We start from the raw sequence: 18,343 nt of genomic DNA, 5'->3' as shown, positions 1-18,343 counted from the left end.
TTTTGAAACAGGGTCTTGCTAAGTTCCTAAGAGTCTTGCTAAATTGCCCAAGCTGGCCTTGAACTTTCAGTTCTCCTGCCTCAGGTTCTCAAATTGCTGTGATTACAGCCATGCCCCATCCCACAGGGCAGGACTGCCACTCTTATTATATTTCAGGATACTTCACAGTAGGTATCATGTATTGGTATAAAAGGAAACTGCTGAGGAAGATAAGAGAGTCCTTAATTAACCCATTTTGTCACATCATCCCAGATGTGGAACACTCACAAAAACTTTAATTGAACAATAAATATATGTTCAATTTATGATAACTTTGAAATCATTATTATATATGCAGAATTGAAAATTTGGGGGGGCTGGGATGTGGCTCAAGCGGTAGCAAGCTCGCCTAGCATGCGTGCGGCCCGGGTTCGATCTTCAGCACCACATACAAACAAAGATGTTATGTCCGCCGAAAACTAAGAAATAAATATTCAAAATTCTCTCTCTCTAAAAAAAAGAAAATTTGGGACTAACCACCATGCTAACCAGGCATGGTGGCATACATCTATAATCCCAGCAACTCAAGGTGCTGAGGCAAGAGGTTTACAATTTTGGGGCCAGCCTCAGCAACTAAGCTAGACACTGTCTTGAAAAAAAAAGAAAAAGAAAAAGGTCTGGGGATGTAGTTCAGTGATAAAGCACCCCTGGATTCAATCCCCAGTACCATTAAAAAAAAAAAAAATCTGGGCATGGTGGTGCAGGCCTTTAATCCCAGCAATTTTGGAAACTGAGGCAGGAGAATTCCAAAATCAAAGTCAGCCTAGCAATTTAGTTAGGCCTTAAGCAACACAGCAAGACCCTTTCTCTTTGGGGGTGGGTGGGTGGGGCAAAAAATAAAACTTGGGGCTTAATGGCTTAAAGGATTTCCCAAGCACAATAGCAACAGGTCTGGGAACAGGTCCAGCCACAGGATATACTTTATATAATTTTAAAAATTTGTATTATTTTATTTTATTTATTTATGTATTATTATGTTGCAGCACTGGGATTGAGCCCATGGGCACCTTACCACTGAGTTACATTCCTAGCCCTTTTTATTTTTTGAGATCTTGATTTTTTTTTTAAATATTTATTTATTTATTTTTAGTTTTTTCGGCGGACACAACATCTTTGTTTGTATGTGGTGCTGAGGATCAAACCCAGGCCGCGTGCATGCCAGGCAAGCACGCTACCGCTTGAGCCACATCCCCAGCCCAAGATCTTGAATTTGAGCTCTTCCTGCCTTAGCCTTCTAAGTGGCTAGGATCACAGGCTTGAGCCACCATATCTGGCTGGCTCTTGGAATATAATTTAGCCACAATTTTGCATCAACTCAGGTTCTGAAATCTCCATAAAAGTTGTGAAACTGAAGAAATCTGGGGAAGAAGAAGAAATCTAATTGTTAGATTAGTCCTTACTGTGGTGTATATGACTTACCTGGTAAATGAAATTCCTGAGCCTAGACAAAACAGAAAGCTTACACTTTAAAGGAGCCCCTAACCTGGATGGTGACAGAGGTACAGAGCAGTATGTTGTTTGTAGAAAAAAAAAATCCCATGATGACCTTGTTAAGTGCTTGTAATGGTACCCAGGGTACTCTAACTCTGAACTACACCCTCAGTCCTTTTATTTATTTATTTGTATTTATTTTTGTGGACTCTGCCACTGAGCTACATCCCCCAGCCCTTTAAAAAAATTTTTCATTTATTTACTTATTTTGGGTTTTATTTTTTCCCTCCTGGGGATGGAACCTAAGACCTTGTGGATACTAAGCAAGCACTGCACTACTGAGCTATATTCCCAACCCTTTTGGGTTGTTTTGTTTGTTTGTTCTTTGTGGTACTGGATATTGAACCAAGAGGTGTTTTATCACTGAGCCACATTCCCAGCCCTATCTTATTTGTTTGTTTGTTTGTTTGTTTATATTTTGAGACAGAGTCTTACTAAATTGTTTAGGGCCTTGAATTTGTGATGCTCTTGCCTCAGATTCCTGAGTTGCTGAGATTACAGGTGTGTACCAGCTTATTTTTTATTTTTATTTTGAGACAGGGTCTTGCTAAATTGCGCAGGCTGGCCTTGAACTTGTGATCTTCCTGCCTCAGTCTCTGAATAACTGAGATTAAAGTTATGTACTAACATGCATGGCTTCTTTTTTTCTTTGTTTTTTCTTTATTTAGTTAAATTTTTTTTGTTTTTATTGCTATTATTCTTGTTTTGCAATGCTAGGGATTGAACATAATACCTTGCAAATGTTAGGCAAGCATATGTTAGGCAAGCACTACTACTATTCTTCTGAATAGTCAGTCAAAAGCACATGGGATATATACTTAACTAAATAGATATAATACTTCAGAATACAGTACTACTATTCAGAAGAAATTCTCAGGTCCTACAGTTAGGGAATCTGGTTAGGTAGAAAACTTTGAATTATTATTTTTTTTTATTGGGGGGTGGTACCGGGATTGAATTTAGGGGCACTTGGCCTCTGAGCCACATCCCCAGCCCTATTTTGTATTTTATTTAAAGATGGGGTCTCACTGAGTTGCTTAGCACCTTGCTTTTGCTGAGGCTGGCTTTGAACTTGCAATCCTCCTGCCTCAGCCTCCCAAGCAGCTGAGATTACAGGCATTTGCCACCATAACCAGTTAATTTGTGTTCAATAGGGTTCAATTTCCTAGGATACAATTTCTGCTTAATGTTTTAGCCAGGATATCTCTGTACCAGAGACTATAAGATCTTCTTGCCTTAAATTCTTTTTTTATTAATCCTTTTTTTTTTTTAGTTGTCAGTAGACGTTTATTTTACTTATTTATATGTGGTGCTAAAGATCAAATTCAGTGACTCACATGTGCTACGCAAGTGCTCTACCACCAAGCTACAACCCCAGTCCTTGGCTTATATTCTTGTGCTGGGGTTGTAGCTCAGTGGCAGAGTACTTGCCTAGCATGTATGAGGCACTGGGTTCCATTTCTCAGCACTGAATATGAATAAATAAAATAGCCAGGAGTGGTGGTGCATGCCTGTAATCTCAGCTCCTGGGGAGGCTGAGGCAGGAGGATCACAAGTTCAAAGTTAGCCTCAGCAATTTAGTGAGGCCTTAAGAAACTCAGTGAGGGAGCTGGGGATATAGCTAAGTTGGTAGAGTACTTGCCTCACATGCACAAGGCCCTGGGTTCAATCCCCAGTACCACCAAGAAAGAAAGAAAGAAAGAAAGAAAGAAAGAAAGAAACTCAGAGAGACCCCGTCTCTAAATAAAACACTAAAAAGGGCTGGGGCTGTAGTTCAGCACCAGAGCACTTGCCTAGCATGTGTGAGGTACTGTGTTCGATCCTCAGCACCACATAAAAATAAAATAAAGGGCTGGGGATGTGGCTCAAGCGGTAGCGCGCTCGCCTGGCATGCGTGCAGCCCCGGTTTGATCCTCAGCACCACAAACCAACAAAGATGTTGTGTCCGCTGAGAACTAAAATATAAATATTAAAAATTCTCTCTGTCTCTCTCTCTCCTGTCTCTCCTCTCTCACTCTCTCTTTAAGAAAAAATAAAAAATAAAATAAAAGTATTCTATTTATCTACAATTAAAAAAAAGGGGGGGATGGGTATGGGGATCAGTGGTTAAGTGCCTCTGGGTTTGATCCTCGCGACAAAAATAAACAAATAAATAAATAAAAGTCCATCAACAACTTAAAAAAAAAAAAACAACTGTATAAGAGGGAACCTGGAGTCCTGAGCTAGTGAGTAGAAAAAATATTGTGAGACCTGTGAAGACTCTTCTATCTTCATTCCAAGGAAAAGAACATTTTCTCACCTGAGAAGCTTCCTTTAAAACTATGTTTGAGGTTCTGAAAGCCCCATAGGAAGGTATCTCCTGTAAAAGGCCATAGCTTTGTTATAATGGCAGTCACAAGCCAGTTGGCTCCAAGTGGTAGCCATCTGAGACCATGAGAAAAAGACTAAGGTAGAGCTCCCTCCCATAGGACCAAGGGGGACACAGGAAGACCTACTGCTTGCTTTGGAGGAAAAAAAAAAAAAAAGAGGAACACAGGATATTGCTTTGGGTGTTTGTTGGAGTAGCTGGTAGAGTCACAGGAGTGGTTTCAGAATTTTTTCCCCTTCATCCCAGAATTGTTGGGAGAACAAACCACAAAGCTACAAAGTGTGTTAATTGCTTCAAAAGAAAATATGAGATATTTTGTTGTCAACTTAATGTGACTTCTTTAAACTGTTCTCCAAAAATAAGAGCCATTTGGAACAGCTTGCGTTTTCCTGTTTTCATTGTTTTGCCTCTAGGAAATTACAAACAGTGGTTCTTTATCTTTGCAAATAACCCAGGGAGCCCTTAAAATAATACTGAAGCCTGGTTCCCCATACCCATCCAATTTAATCAAAATCTCTAGGAGTGGTGTTGAAATATTAGTGTTTTTTAAAAGCTCCCCAGGTCATTCAGTGTGCACAGTTAAGAACTACCTGTTCTAGAGTCTCATATATTAAAAACGATTAGTGCGGCTTTTGCGCATGCTCACATCCTTTACAGCTACTGTAAACTCACTAATGTTTATCCAGCACTCCAAACTTGCAGTGTCCTTCCACAATATGTCGGGGAAACAACGTCAACGTTACTTCCTCTCTCTTGAATGAAACCTGTCATTAGTTTGGACCAAAGGTACAGATATGCAGCAGTCGCAGGGCTTTTGACCTCGGGGACGGCAGATGGGGAGAGGGTGCTCCCGGGCCTCCGAGACGCTAGAGAAGGAGGCGCCGGGTGAGACAAACCCGGATCTGGGTCAGGTCCCGCCCCCGAGTCTTTTGGGCTCTGGAGGGCCGAACCGCTCGAGCCGTGCCGCCTACAGACTACATTTCCCACAATGCACCAGGGGGGCGGGCTGGGTCGGGCCAAGCGACTGGAACCGGGCCTCTTCGGCGAGAGGCCAGCGAAGGCTGCCTTCCTGCGCAAGAGGCCGGGTGAGGGGCGGCAAGGGGAAATCGGTGGCCGAACTGTTGCCATGTGTCTGTCCGCAAGGGGACGTGGCCCCGCGAAACTGTGTCCCTGGGCCTGGCCCGGCCGGACACCTACACCCCTCCGGGGGTCCGGCAGAGGGCAGTGACTGGCACCCTCTGTGCGTCCTGGTTCCCCCCCCCAAAAAAAACAGGTGAGTCCGACTGCCAACCCACGTGGCCTGGGGTCGCTGAGAAGCAGGAGAGCTGTCATCTTTGGAGGGAGGGACATGAAGACTAGGGTCCCAGCAACCCTGAGCACCGTTTGTGATAGGAAAGTGGGTCTTCCTGGGGTCCCTATGCCGGCTGGCCCATAGCTGGGGAATACAAAAAAAAAGAGGCCTGGAACCCATCCTTTGGCCAAGAGGGTGAAATAGTACTCACATCTACCAATGCACGTATATTTGACCCTCAGAGTCCTCTCAAAAAGCAACGCAAGTGTTCTGGAGCTCCTGGAAGGGTCTTAGGGCTCAGGACTTTATTCTCAAGGGCGCCCTGGCTAGGTAACTGGGCTGCCACTTGTACTGAAGCACCCTTTCTAGGCTGCAGTTCGCTTGAGAAGTGTGAGCAGCCTTTGTCAAGGAGGGGAGTGGCCGCCAGAAGTGACAAGTTCCAGGCTAGTCTTTAAGCATAGAGTAAGTATCTTGCTGAAGCAGCCACAGCACATTCTTAATAGGACCCTGTCTCTACATCCTTCATCCTGGCAACTCCCTCCCAGATAAAATCACTCTCCAAAGGGTGAAGGTGGGGTGAAACAAGCACTATCCAAGTAGGAAAAGGGAGCAAGGTGATTAGGAACCAGTAGGGAGAAGCTCTTGCAAGGCCCACCCCAGGCACAGTAGAAGGGCTGATTGCACCAACCTGTTTGGTTACTTTGCTTACAAGCCCTGCAAGGGACTTCTAGGAAAAGTAGCAAGTCCTGGGGATATCTAGAGGGGCTGCCTGGTAGAGACATCTGGGCTGATTCTGAAAGACCTTGCCTAAGTGATTCAGGCTGAACCTCCCAGCAGCTTCAGTTGCACAGATTATGGGTCTTTTGGGGGTTGGGGTGGGTTTTGTGTGATTCACTGAGCTTTTCTGCCTGAATTTCCAAGATAAGTATTCAAAAAGCTATTTGCTCCATCAGGCTTTCTGCCAGAACCCCAGATTGATCTTGGAGAAACTGAGATGCTACATGATCTCACATGGCAGGGGGACTGTGGTGAAAGAGGTACTCACTAGTGGGTGTGGTCGCACACCTCTATAATTGCAGCAACTCTGGCCACTGAGGCAGGAGGATCACAAGTTCAAGCCATCCACAGCAATTTAGCAAGGCCCTAAGCAACTTAGTGAGACCCTGTCTCAAAAAATAAAAAGGGGCTGGGGGGGCTGGGGTTTAGCTTCAGTGGTAGAGTGCTTGCTTAGCACAAGTGAGGCACTGGATTCAAGCCTTAGCACCACATAAAAAAAAAAAAAGTTTTTAAAAAAAAAAGGATTCTTGGGGCTGGGGTTGTGGCTCAGCAGTAGAGCACTTGGCCTTGGTTTGATCCTCAGCACCACATAAAAATAAGTAAATAAAATAAAGTTATTGTGTCCAACTACAACTAAAAAATAAATATATATATATATATATATATTTTTTTTAAAGAGAGAGTGTGTGTGTGAGAGAGAGAGAGAGAGAAATTTTAATATTTATTTTTTAGTTCTCGGTGGACACAACATCTTTGTTGGTATGTGGTGCTGAGGATGGAACCCGGGCCGCACACATGCCAGGCGAGCGCGCTACCGCTTGAGCCACATCCCCAGCCCTAAAAAATAAATATTAAAAAAAAAAAAGATTTGGGGGCTGGGGCTTTAGCTCAGTGGCAGAACACTTGCCTGGCATGCATAAGGCACTGGGTTTGATCCTCAGCACCACATAAAAATAAATAAAATAAAGGCATTCTGGCCATCTACAACCACAAAAAATAAAAAAAAAGAAGGAAGTCTTTGTTATTAAAAAAGTTCTTAAAAAAACATTGTTTAAAAAAGAGGGGTGTTGGGGATCCCAACTCAATGGTGAAATGCCCCTGGGTTCTATCCCTGGTACCAAAAATAAAAATAAAAAAGAAGCACCTACTACCCTTAGACAGTTGACTCTCCTCTCTTCCCCATGCAGGTACCATGCTAGGATGCTGGGTACAGTCAGACATACTGGGTTTAGTCAGCTGGAGCCTACAAGGGATCAGTGGGGAATGGGTTCTCAGGATAGGATTAAACTGCTATAGACCTTGTTTGGATCTTTGAACCAGAAGTTCAAGGCCACAGAGCAGGGCCAATTAAACATGGCACAGAGACATCTAGGAGCAGCAAAGAGCTAGTCATCTGTTTTTCAACTCTTAACACTTGTAAATAGCCTGATCTGACAGGTGGGTCATTTCAGGCTAGAGCCCACCTGACTTCATAAGATCAGATGCATGCTTCCCCAGGCCATTCATCCAGGGCCCCTGTGTGGCTGAGCAAACTCATAAAGGACTGATTTACATGACAGAGACCATTGGATCTGTGTGTGAGTACTGTTATACATGGTCTGAATGCAAAGTAAAAATAATCATGATGTACTCAATGACAGCAGTACACATATAAATGCCTACTCTATACTAAGGTAATTATTATTTTTTTGAGGTTTTATGAGGGTTTATTTAAATTTATTAATTTTGAGAGAGTTTACTTCTTAATATTGAGACAACCAGAGATATGAAAAATTTGTGCTCTACATGTGTAATATGAATTCCTCTGTCATATATAAATTTAAAAATTAACTTAAAAAATATTGAGAATCCTGCAATCTGTACACGTGGAAAAATGAGAATTCATACCCTATTAGATTCAAATGTATGATATGTCAAAATAATTGTATACTAAGGTAATTAGATTACATATATTATCTTCTATGACCCAATGAATCAGTAGTATTATTATCACCATTTTTAATTTAAATTTTTTTTTTTTACTCAGGATGGAATGAAGAGGTGCTCTACTGCTTGCTGAGTTACATTCTCAGTCCTTTTTATTTATATTTTTATTTAGAGATAGAGTTTCAAAAAATCACTCAGACTGATCTCAAACTTGCAATCCTCCTGCAACAGACTCCCAATTACCTGGGATTACAAGTGTATGCCAGAATTATCTCCATTTTTTCTTTAAATCTCCATTTTATAGATGAGAAAACAGAACTGTAAATCCAAGTTCCTCTAATTGCAGAGCCATTGTTCCTGAATATTTGACTATCACCAAAGAAAAGTCTTCTACAGACTGAGTTGGTTTATTTGTTTTTTTTGCCTCATTGTAGAAGTGCTGGATCTAGGTGTTCACAGATCGTGCATTGCCTCCCTTTCAAAGATATTTATCTAGCAAATGTTGATTAAGCTCCTCCTGCATGTGGCTCTAATCACCTGAAATTTGTAGCAAGCCACAGGGGGACCTTCAGTCCTGAGAAATAAACCAGGGTGAGCAGGGATATTGCAGAAAGGCCTCTCTGATAATGAAATACTGAGCAGCAATCTGAAGGAAGTGAGGAACAGTGAATAATGTACTAGCCCAGACAGGGAAATATGCACAGGGAGGAAGTTCAGCAAGGGCAAAGTCTGAAATAAAGGTATGCTCAGGATATTTAGGAAAAGCCACTATGGCTAGACTAAGGCAGAAATAGTTGGGACAAAGGGTAGGAGATAAGGTCAAAGAAGTAAAGGAGAAGCTGGGTGCAGTCCACACACCTGTAATCACAGCAATTCAGAAGGCTGAGCAGGAAGGATTGCATGTTTGAGGCCAGCCTTGGTAATTTGAAGAGTTCCTGTCTCAAAAATAAATAAATGAGAAGGGCTGGTTTGATTCCCAGTACCAAATAATAATATTTTTTAGTTGGACACAATACCTTTATTTATTTTTATGTGGTGCTGAGGATCGAATCCAGGGCCTCACATGTGCTAGGTGATCGCTCTATCACTGAGCCACAACCCCAACCCACCAAAAAAAATTTAAAAGTACAGAAGTGAGGGCATATGGGATGAGGCCTTTTACACCCCTATGAGGAAATTGGTTTGCTTTGTTTTTTTGATTCCAGGGATTGAAATGGGGTGCCTAAGAACTGAGCCATATCCCCAGCCCCCCCCCCCCTTTTTTTTTTTTTTTGGACCCTGAGCCATATCTCCAGCTTTATTATTATTATTATTATTTATTTTTATTTATTTATTTTTTGAGATAGAGAATTTTTTAATATTTATTTTTTAGTTCTCGGTGGACACAACATCTTTGTTGGTATGTGGTGCTGAGGGTCGAACCCGGGCCGCACGCATGCCAGGCGAGCGCGCTACCGCTTGAGCCACATCCCCAGCCCCCCCCCTTTTTTTTTTTAATATTTATTTTTTAGGTGTAATTGGACACAATGCCTTTATTTTATTTACTTATTTTTATGGGGTGCTGAGGATCAAACCCAGGGCCTCGAACATGCTAGGAGAGCACTCTAACACTGAGCCACAGCCCCAGCCCTATCAGCCTTTTTATTTTTTTATTTTGAGACATGGTTTCATTAAGTCACTTAGGATTTAATGAAACCATGCTAAATTGCTGAGGCTTTCCTCAAATTTGTGATCCTCCTGCCTCAGCCTCTAGAGCCACTGGGTTTACAGGTATGCACACCATGCCTGGGAGGAAATTGACTTTCTTGCTGAGTGAGTGTGAGCAGTCTCAAATTACATTACAAATAGAATTGATTAAAAAAAATCATTAAGTGGCTGGGCATGGTGGCACATGCCTATAATCTTACTGACTTGGGAGATTGGAGGATCAAAAATTTAAAGCCAGGGCTGGGGCTGTAGCTCAGTGGTGGAGTGCATGCCTGTCATGCTTGAGGCACTGGGTTTGATCCTTAGCACCACATAAAAATACAAACAATAAAATGAAGGCATTCTGTCCATCTACAACTATAGAAACATATATATATTTTTAATTCAAGGCCAGGGACTGGGGATATAGCTCCAAAGAACAGAATTGTAAGATGCCTGTAGCCTGTATCATTGCTTGGAAGGGAGCTACTCTGAATTTCTATCAGACCCAGCTAGATTTTGTATAAGGAAAAAAATTAAGCTTTTATTTGAGCATAGCAGCACACACCTGTAATCTCAGCAACTCCAGAAGTTGAGGCAGGAGGATGGTAAGTTTGAGGTCAGCCTGAGCAACTTAATGAGATCCTAACTCAAAATTAGAAATAAAAAGGGCTGGGAGAGCTGGGGTTATAGCTTAGTGGTACAGTGCTTATCTAGCACATGTGAGGCCCTGGGTTCCATCCTCAGCACCACATAAAGATAAATAAATAAAATAAAGGTAGTGTGTCCATCTACAATTTACAAAATATATTTAAAAAAGTGGGGTTGGAAATGTAGCTCAGTGGTAGAGTACCCCATATTCAATCCACAATACTGAAGGGGGAAAATAAAAAGTATGGTTTTTACTCAATTAATGTTATTTTCCTACCATCATAAATTGAAGACCATCTGTACAGCTCTATGAATTATCACAAAGAAAATATATCTAAGGAAGGGCGTTTTGAAGATAAAAGAAGCTGGAAGATCCAAGACAGAGAGAGGTGGGGTGAGGGAGAGAACAAGCGTGAATGTTAAAAAGCTATGTCTGTCTTTCTTTTAAGCAAGAAGGACTGGAATTAGCCACAGGGGAGTGTGAACAACATATCTTTAAAAGAAAAAGAAAGGCAGAGTTGGGGCTGGGTTTGTAGCTCAGTGGTAGAGCGCTTGCCTAGCATGTTTGAGGCACTGGGTTTGATCCTTAGCACCAAATATAAATAAATAAAAATAAAAGTCCCTCAAGAACAAAAGAAAGAAAGAAAGGCAAAGTCTGGCAGATGAGACAAGATGATGGTGGTAGTCTACAGAAGTTTTATCCTGGTGACAAGTCTTCTCAGTGAAGTGGAAGATAAGGTCATCTGCTGATAAAGCTGATTCCTCCTCTATCTACTAGAGGTGTCCTCTACCTGGCCTTGAAGCGTGGTAAGACCAGAAGATCATGTTAAATCTGTCCTGGCCATCAAATTGGCATAGAGAATTCTCACATCTCTAGTTTTCTTTTTTCTTTTCTTTTTTTAAAATATTTTTTAGTTGTCAATGGACCTTTATTTTATTTATTTATATGTGGTGCTGAGAATCGAACTCAGTGCCTCACACATGCTAGGTAAGTGCTTTATCACTGAGCCACAACCCCAGCCCCTGTAGTTGTTTTTATTTAGTTATTTTTTGTATGTGGTGCTGGGGATTGAACCCAGGGCCTTGTACATGCTAGGCAAGTGCTCTGCCTCTGAGCTACAACCCCACGCCATGCTACTGGTAAGGGAATTCCTTTTGCCAAATTCAAGAAGTACAAAATAATATTCAGAGAAAAAGAAGAGCTCCAATCTGAAGCAAAGCCTGTTAGCTGTGTCTTACTTCTTTTTCTGTAAGCACTAAAATATGCAAAAAGGGGGCTAGGGTTGTGGCTCAGTGATAAAGCGCCTGCCAGTACATGTAGGCACTGGGTTCTATCCTCAGCACTACATAAAAATAGATAAATAAAATAAAGCTATTGTGTCCATATACAATTTTTAAAATATTTAAATAAATAAAATATGCAAAAAGAACTCTTTATTTATTTTTTTAGTTGTAGTTGGACAATTACTTTATTTATTTTTATGTGGTGCTGAAGATCGAACTCAGGGCTTTGCACTTGTTAGGCAAGCGCTCTACTGCTGAGCCACAACCCCAGACCGTCAACTTAATTTTTTTTTTTTTTTTTTTTTTTTGGTACTGGGGATTGAACCCAGAGGCACCCAATCACTGAGCTACATTCTCAGCCCTTTTTTGTATATTATTTAGAGACAGGGTCTTACTTAGTTGCTTAGGGCCTCACTAAGTTGCTGAGGCTGGCTTTGAACTCGCAATTCTCCTGCCTCAGCCTCCCCAGCCCTGTTTTGTATTTTATTTAGAGAAAGGCTCTCACTGAGTTGCTTAGCACATTGTTTTTGCTGAGGCTGGCTTTGAACTTGCGATCCTCCTGTCTCAGCCCTGCTAATCTGCTGGGATTACAGGTGTGGGCCACTGCTCCTAGCTTCAACTTTTTGTTGTTGTTGTTGTTGTTGTTGTTTTTGTTGTTTTCAAAGAGAGAGAGAGAGAGAGAGAAATTTTTTTTAATGTTTATTTTTTTTAGTTTTTGGTGGACACAACGTCTTTGTATGTGGTGCTGAGGATCGAACCCGGGCTGCACGCATGCCAGGCGAGCGTGCTACCACTTGAGCCACATCCCCAGCCCAATCAACTTTGTTTTTAATGGAGAAATAAATGTTCATGGCAGAACATGGAGGCAAAAATATGAAGGTATAGAATTGTTTTAGTTCCCATATGCAGGGCTTCTTTCTTGTAGTAACATTAAATAAGCTGCTTAAACTCTCAGCTTCAGTTTTTTCATCTATGGAGCTAGCTTGATAAAAGCACTTCCCTCACAGAGGAGTGCTCAGGATTACATAACTCAATCCATATAAACTTCTTAGCACACTGCCTTGACACCCAGTAAGTTTTAGCCCCTGTTTTCAGTCTGTCAAAATGTTTACATTTAGGGCTGGGGATGTCCCTCAGTGGTAGGGCCCTTGGTTTGATCCTCAACACTGAAAAAAAAGAAAGAAAAAAAAATTGCATTTAATGTGTGTTTTTTTTTGCGGGGGGGGGGGTACCGGGGATTGAACTCAAGGCACTCAGCCATTGAGCCATATCCCCAGCTCTATTTTGTATTTTATTTAGAGACAGGGTTTCACTGAGTTGCTTAGTTGCTGGAACAGTCAGCCTCTGGCTCTTCCACTCTTTCTTTCCTACCATTCATTATTTGTTCACTCATTCATTGGGTATTCATCCTTCTGCCTCGCTGTTGCTGAGGCTGGCTTTGAACTCGTGATCCTCCTGCCTCAGCCTCCTTAGTTGCTGGGATTACTGGTGTGCACCACCTCATGCAGCTGCATCAGCCTTCTGAGCCACTGGGATTACAGGCCAGCATCACCACATCAGCTTTATTTTCTGTTTTTAGAGAGGATCTTGCTAAATTGCCTAGGCTGACCTCCTACTTGTAATCCTCCTGTCTCAGCCTCCGGGGTAGATGAAATTACAGGAGTGTGCCACCACACCTGGCCTTTTCCAAGTTTTCTAAAATAAATTTGTCTTCCTTTTATAATCAGAAAAGAAATGTGTTACTTAATTTTTAGAAGAAAATATTTTTCAGGGATTTAGGGTCCTGGTAAGGGACACTTTTTCACACTGTTAATTACATCAGTGACTCTACAAATTGCACATTCTCCCCATCCTCCTAGATTTTGTTTATCCCACAGAAAGCCCAAAGGATGGCTGCTGATATGCAGAGGAAGAAAAGTAGTGAATGCCCTGATGGCACATTGGCTCCTTCTGATGGACAGAGTGTGGAGAGAGCAGAGAGTCCCACACCTGGACTGGCCCAGGGAATGGAACCAGGTATGGGCAGAGTGAGTAGCCCCTATCACCTGACAGCTGGAACAGTCAGCTTCTGGCTCTTCCACTCTTTCTTTCCCACCATTCATTATTTGTTCATTCATTCATTGGGTATTCATCCTAGTGATATTGCAGGGAGCCAGACTAAGTTTACATCTGGTCTTCCTCTCCATTTCATGTTGTGCTGTTCATCCTGTGCTCTTGGGCTGCTAGTCTGGCTATCCTTCTGTTTATGTCTACAGGATCCTGGAACCTTCTCCCCTCCTTAGCTCTCAGGTTAAATGTCTCCTCCTCACAAATCAGGCCTGCCCTGTACAGGACACTAGTCATTTTGTAATTTTCGGCATGTGTTTACCCTCTCTCTCCAACAAGATTGTGAGCTCTTTGAGCACAGGGCATTCATATTACCAATGCCTTGTATGGTGCTGAATTTATAACTACTTTGGCAAAAATATCAGTAAAGGGGGCTGGAGATATAGCTCAGTTGGTAGAATGCTTGCCATGCATGCAAAAGGCTCTGTGTTCAATTCCCAGAACCACCCCCCCCAAAAAAAAAGAAAGAAAAGAAAATCAGTAAAGGAACCAGGCACAGTGGCACCACACCTATAGTACCAGCTACTTGGGAGGCTAAGGCAAGAGGATCCACAAATTTGAGCCCAGACTGGGCAACATAGTAAGATAGTGTCTCTTTAAGAAAAATAAGGGGACTAGAAGTGTAGCTTTGTGGTAGAACATTTGGCCTAGCATGCCTAAGGCCCTGTGTTCCATCCCCAGTGCTGAAAAACAAATTAATAAAGGAAGACTGATATGGTCTCTGTCATGGGGAAACCATAGGCTATGGAGTCAGTCAGGGACTGTGACCTGAATGGGACAGGAGTCTTCCCCCAGGGAAATAGATTCACTGAGTACGGGAAGTGCTCTAGGCATAGAGCAGGGTACTGGGCATATAACAGTGAACAAACAGGTTCCTACCTTACCACTGTAGTTGGATAGGGAAATAATTGGCAAGTGTCCCAAAGGAAATCAGAGAATCACATGATAGAGTGCTAAGGTTGTAGGTAAGATGAAGATATAACTGCAGAGCTCCTGAGGTAGGTTGGGGCATGTTGAGGTGTCCAAAGAGCAAATGGACAAAGGTCAGCATCAGTGTCTCTTAGGGAGGGGGCCTAATATGGGAATGAAAGAGGTAGGTAAATACCAGTCACCACTGCTGCCATGAGGGTTTAGGTCTTATTGCGAGTGTGATGAGAGGAAAACAATGGGCTCTAAATTGCAGAGAAGCATGAGCATGGCAGGAAGGAACAGTGGCATGGCCCCATCAGGACAGAAAGTCATGTTAGAGTAACCATGTTAGAGAGTGTCTGCCAGCAGTTCCCTTTCTAAGCACCAGTGCTTTTGGCCTACAGGTGCCGGGCAGGAGGGTGCCATGTTTGTTCATGCCCGTTCCTATGAGGACCTAACTGAGTCAGAGGATGGGGCAGCTTCTGGGGACAGTCCCAAGGAGGGTGCTGGGGGTCCTCCATCACTGCCTACAGATATGCGCCAGATCAGCCAGGACTTTAGTGAGCTAAGCACCCAGCTGACAGGTGTGGCTCGAGACCTACAAGAGGAGATGCTGCCAGGAAGCTCTGAGGACTGGCTGGAACCCCCAGGGGCAACTGGGAGACCAGACATGGAGCCTTCAAGGGAGGGCACAACAGAGGGGGATGAAGAAGACGCTACGGAGGCATGGCGCCTGCACCAGAAGCATGTCTTTGTCCTGAGTGAGGCAGGGAAACCCGTGTACTCTCGCTATGGCTCTGAGGAGGCGCTTTCCAGCACAATGGGTGTCATGGTGGCACTAGTATCCTTTCTGGAGGCAGACAAGAATGCCATCCGCTCCATCCATGCAGGTGAGCCACTTGAAGTCCCAGGGTGGTGGGGAAGGCTGCACTGGTCAGGTTTAATTCATAGCAGGTTCTGGACCCCCACAGACTAGAGGGTTGGGATGTGCTGTGTGCTGAGGGTCAAGTCCCTCCACTCACCTCTCTGAACCTTAAGGTCCTCATCTGAACATACGTTAACAACATGGCCAGTCTTATGGGGCTGCAGTGAGGGCTAATGATGGCTTTGACATAGCTTTATTATAGAAAACAGGTGAAAATTGGCTAGAAGGGCAGGGGTGATTGAGGGAAAAAAAAAAAAAAAGCTGGGCATGGTGGTGCACACCTGTAAGCCCAGAGACTTGGGAAGCAGAGGCCAGAGAATCACAAGTTCAAAGCCAACCTCAGCAAATTAGCAAGGCCCTAAGCTTAAAAAGGGCTGGGGATGTGTCTCAGTGTAAGCGCCTCTGGGTTCAATCCCTAGTACAAAAAAAAAAAAAAAAAAAAAAAAGGATGTCCTTAGTCCCACCCAGCTGAGTTAACATTTCCCTTAAGAATGTATGTTTTCTGTTTCTGAAGACCTTGTGTTTCTGAGGGAATGAATCTGTGAAGCAAGAGGCAGAGAAAGAGAACAAGGGATTTGGTTTGGTGGAACTCACCAAATTGCCGGGATTTGGGATTACAGCACAACGGCAAATTCTGAGCCCATCCTTGGTTACTTAGTGAAACCCTGTCTCAATGAATGAATGAATGGATGAATAAATAAAGTACCCCTGGGTTCAATCCCTAGTATGGAAAAAAAAAAAAAAGTGTGGTGGTTTCATCCTGAAGCTGAATACAGAGAGCTCTGAGAGAAAAAGATGTGGAAATTGAAAGGCAGCACAGATCTGGGTAAGGCCTATCAGGATGGCTTCTGGGAAAAGACCTGAGGCTGATGCTGTGTCCCCATCTTCAGATGGCTACAAGGTGGTATTTGTGCGCCGGAGCCCACTGGTGCTGGTGGCAGTGGCACGAACGCGGCAGTCGGCACAGGAGCTGGCACAAGAATTGCTCTACATCTATTACCAAATTCTGAGCCTTCTTACTGGGGCACAGTTGAGCCACATCTTCCAGCAGAAGCAGAACTACGACCTGCGGCGCCTGCTTTCAGGCTCCGAGCGCATCACCGACAATCTGCTACAGCTAATGGCTAGAGACCCCAGCTTCCTAATGGGGGCGGCGCGGTGCCTGCCCCTGGCCGCCACGGTTCGAGATGCAGTGAGTGCCAGCCTGCAACAGGCACGTGCTCGCAGCCTTGTCTTCTCCATCCTAGTGGCCCGCAACCAGCTGGTGGCGCTCGTGCGCCGCAAGGACCAATTCCTGCACCCCATCGACCTGCACCTGCTCTTCAATCTCATAAGTTCCTCCTCGTCCTTCCGTGAGGGTGAGGCCTGGACGCCGGTATGCCTGCCCAAATTCAATGCAGCTGGCTTCTTCCACGCACACATCTCTTACCTAGAGCCTGACACCGACCTCTGCCTGCTACTTGTCTCCACCGACCGCGAGGACTTTTTTGCTGTCTCTGACTGCCGCCGCCGCTTCCAGGAGCGCCTTCGCAAACGCGGAGCTCACCTTGCGCTTCGGGAGGCACTGCGCACACCCTACTACAGCGTTGCCCAAGTGGGCATCCCTGATTTGCGTCACTTCCTCTATAAATCAAAGAGCTCAGGACTCTTCACCAGGTGAGGGAGGACACTGCTTCAGGGACACAAGGATATGGGGAGGAGGAGGCTGGTTGGTCCTGAGTCCTAGGATGTAGCTCTGAAGCTGACAACCCCTTTGGGAGTGGACCAGCATTCTAGAGTTGTTTTACTGTGGTACGAGGGGCCCAGACTTCTATCATGCCACCAGCATACATCTATTTCATTACCTGTAAGACCTGAAATTGACCAATATACACAGGGAAGAAAGCTGGAACACAGGTCTCCTAGGACCCTTGCCTTAGAGCAACTCTGCCCTAGGGGGTCATTTTGGTCCAATCCAGGATGCAGAGTCTTCCCTCACTTGTTCCTCTAGGGAAGGAACTGGGCAGATAAGGCAGCTTCTGTCCTCCCTTTACCCAGAGGATTTCCCAGAGGATTTCCCAGTACACCTTTTATCAACTGCAGACATATCATTCTTCTTAGTCACCTAAACTCAAATTGGCCTCTCCAGAGAAAACAATACCATGACCTTGGGTGTGTGAGGGGGCAGAGCACCAGTCTCCTGGGAAGTCTTCCAGGGAGTGGGGAGATGATGACAATAACCTGTCCTAGAGAACATCTGGAGAGTAGAACATGTGGTGGAGTCTCCCTGTCTAGGAATAGATTTTCTAGATTTCCAGATAAGGCAATAGAAGTCATTCCTTTGTGAACCCACTCCCTCATCTGCAGTCCTGAGATTGAGGCCCCATACACCAGTGAAGAGGAACAGGAGCGGTTGCTGGGCCTCTACCAGTACCTGCACAGTCGTGCCCACAATGCCTCCCGCCCACTCAAGACCATCTACTACACAGGCCCCAACGAGAACCTCCTAGCCTGGGTAAGGTGGCCCTCATTAGACTGGGCTTCATGGAGGTCCTGGGTAGGGTTCATAAGGGCTATCCATCTTAGATGACCTCCTTTTGCCCCCTTCTCCAGGTGACAGGCGCCTTTGAGCTCTACATGTGCTACAGCCCTCTGGGGACTAAGGCATCAGCTGTCAGTGCCATCCATAAGTTGATGCGCTGGATCCGTAAAGAGGAAGACCGCCTCTTCATCCTCACACCCCTCACCTACTGATGGGAATGTGTGCAGACTCAGCCCTTCCAGTCCCACTGGGTGTGGAAAGCCATGGGTTGGTGTGTGCATTAAAGTACTTTGGGGAAGACACTTGTTGCAGCCATGTCATTGTTCTTTTTTTTTTTTTTTTTCCATCTACTATCATGGACAAACACTG

At 44.1% G+C, this 18,343-nt stretch overlaps 1 protein-coding gene across 6 annotated transcripts; it reads left to right on the top strand.

The window, feature by feature from the left end:
* Nucleotides 1-4,891: 4,891 nt before the first annotated feature.
* On the top strand, nucleotides 4,892-18,276 carry Mon1a (MON1 vesicular trafficking associated A). Of its 6 annotated transcripts, XM_078043208.1 has the most exons (8): nucleotides 4,892-5,171; nucleotides 12,226-12,392; nucleotides 13,391-13,529; nucleotides 13,769-13,802; nucleotides 14,933-15,418; nucleotides 16,344-17,109; nucleotides 17,800-17,947; nucleotides 18,046-18,276. In XM_078043208.1, the coding sequence occupies exons 5-8, from the start codon at nucleotides 14,953-14,955 to the stop codon at nucleotides 18,184-18,186; spliced, it is 1,521 nt and encodes a 506-aa protein (XP_077899334.1). In that variant the 5' UTR covers nucleotides 4,892-5,171; nucleotides 12,226-12,392; nucleotides 13,391-13,529; nucleotides 13,769-13,802; nucleotides 14,933-14,952; the 3' UTR covers nucleotides 18,187-18,276. The 6 variants fall into 6 exon arrangements, with proteins under 6 accessions (XP_077899334.1, XP_077899331.1, XP_077899335.1 ...); XM_078043205.1 differs by lacking the exon at nucleotides 13,769-13,802; XM_078043209.1 differs by lacking the exon at nucleotides 13,769-13,802 and having other exon boundaries at nucleotides 13,391-13,540.
* The last annotated feature ends 67 nt before the right edge of the window (nucleotides 18,277-18,343 follow it).

This window comes from Ictidomys tridecemlineatus, chromosome 3 (genome assembly GCF_052094955.1).
Source record: "Ictidomys tridecemlineatus isolate mIctTri1 chromosome 3, mIctTri1.hap1, whole genome shotgun sequence".
Classification (NCBI taxonomy): domain Eukaryota; kingdom Metazoa; phylum Chordata; class Mammalia; order Rodentia; family Sciuridae; genus Ictidomys; species Ictidomys tridecemlineatus.
This window is presented reverse-complemented; position numbering and strand designations above follow the sequence as displayed.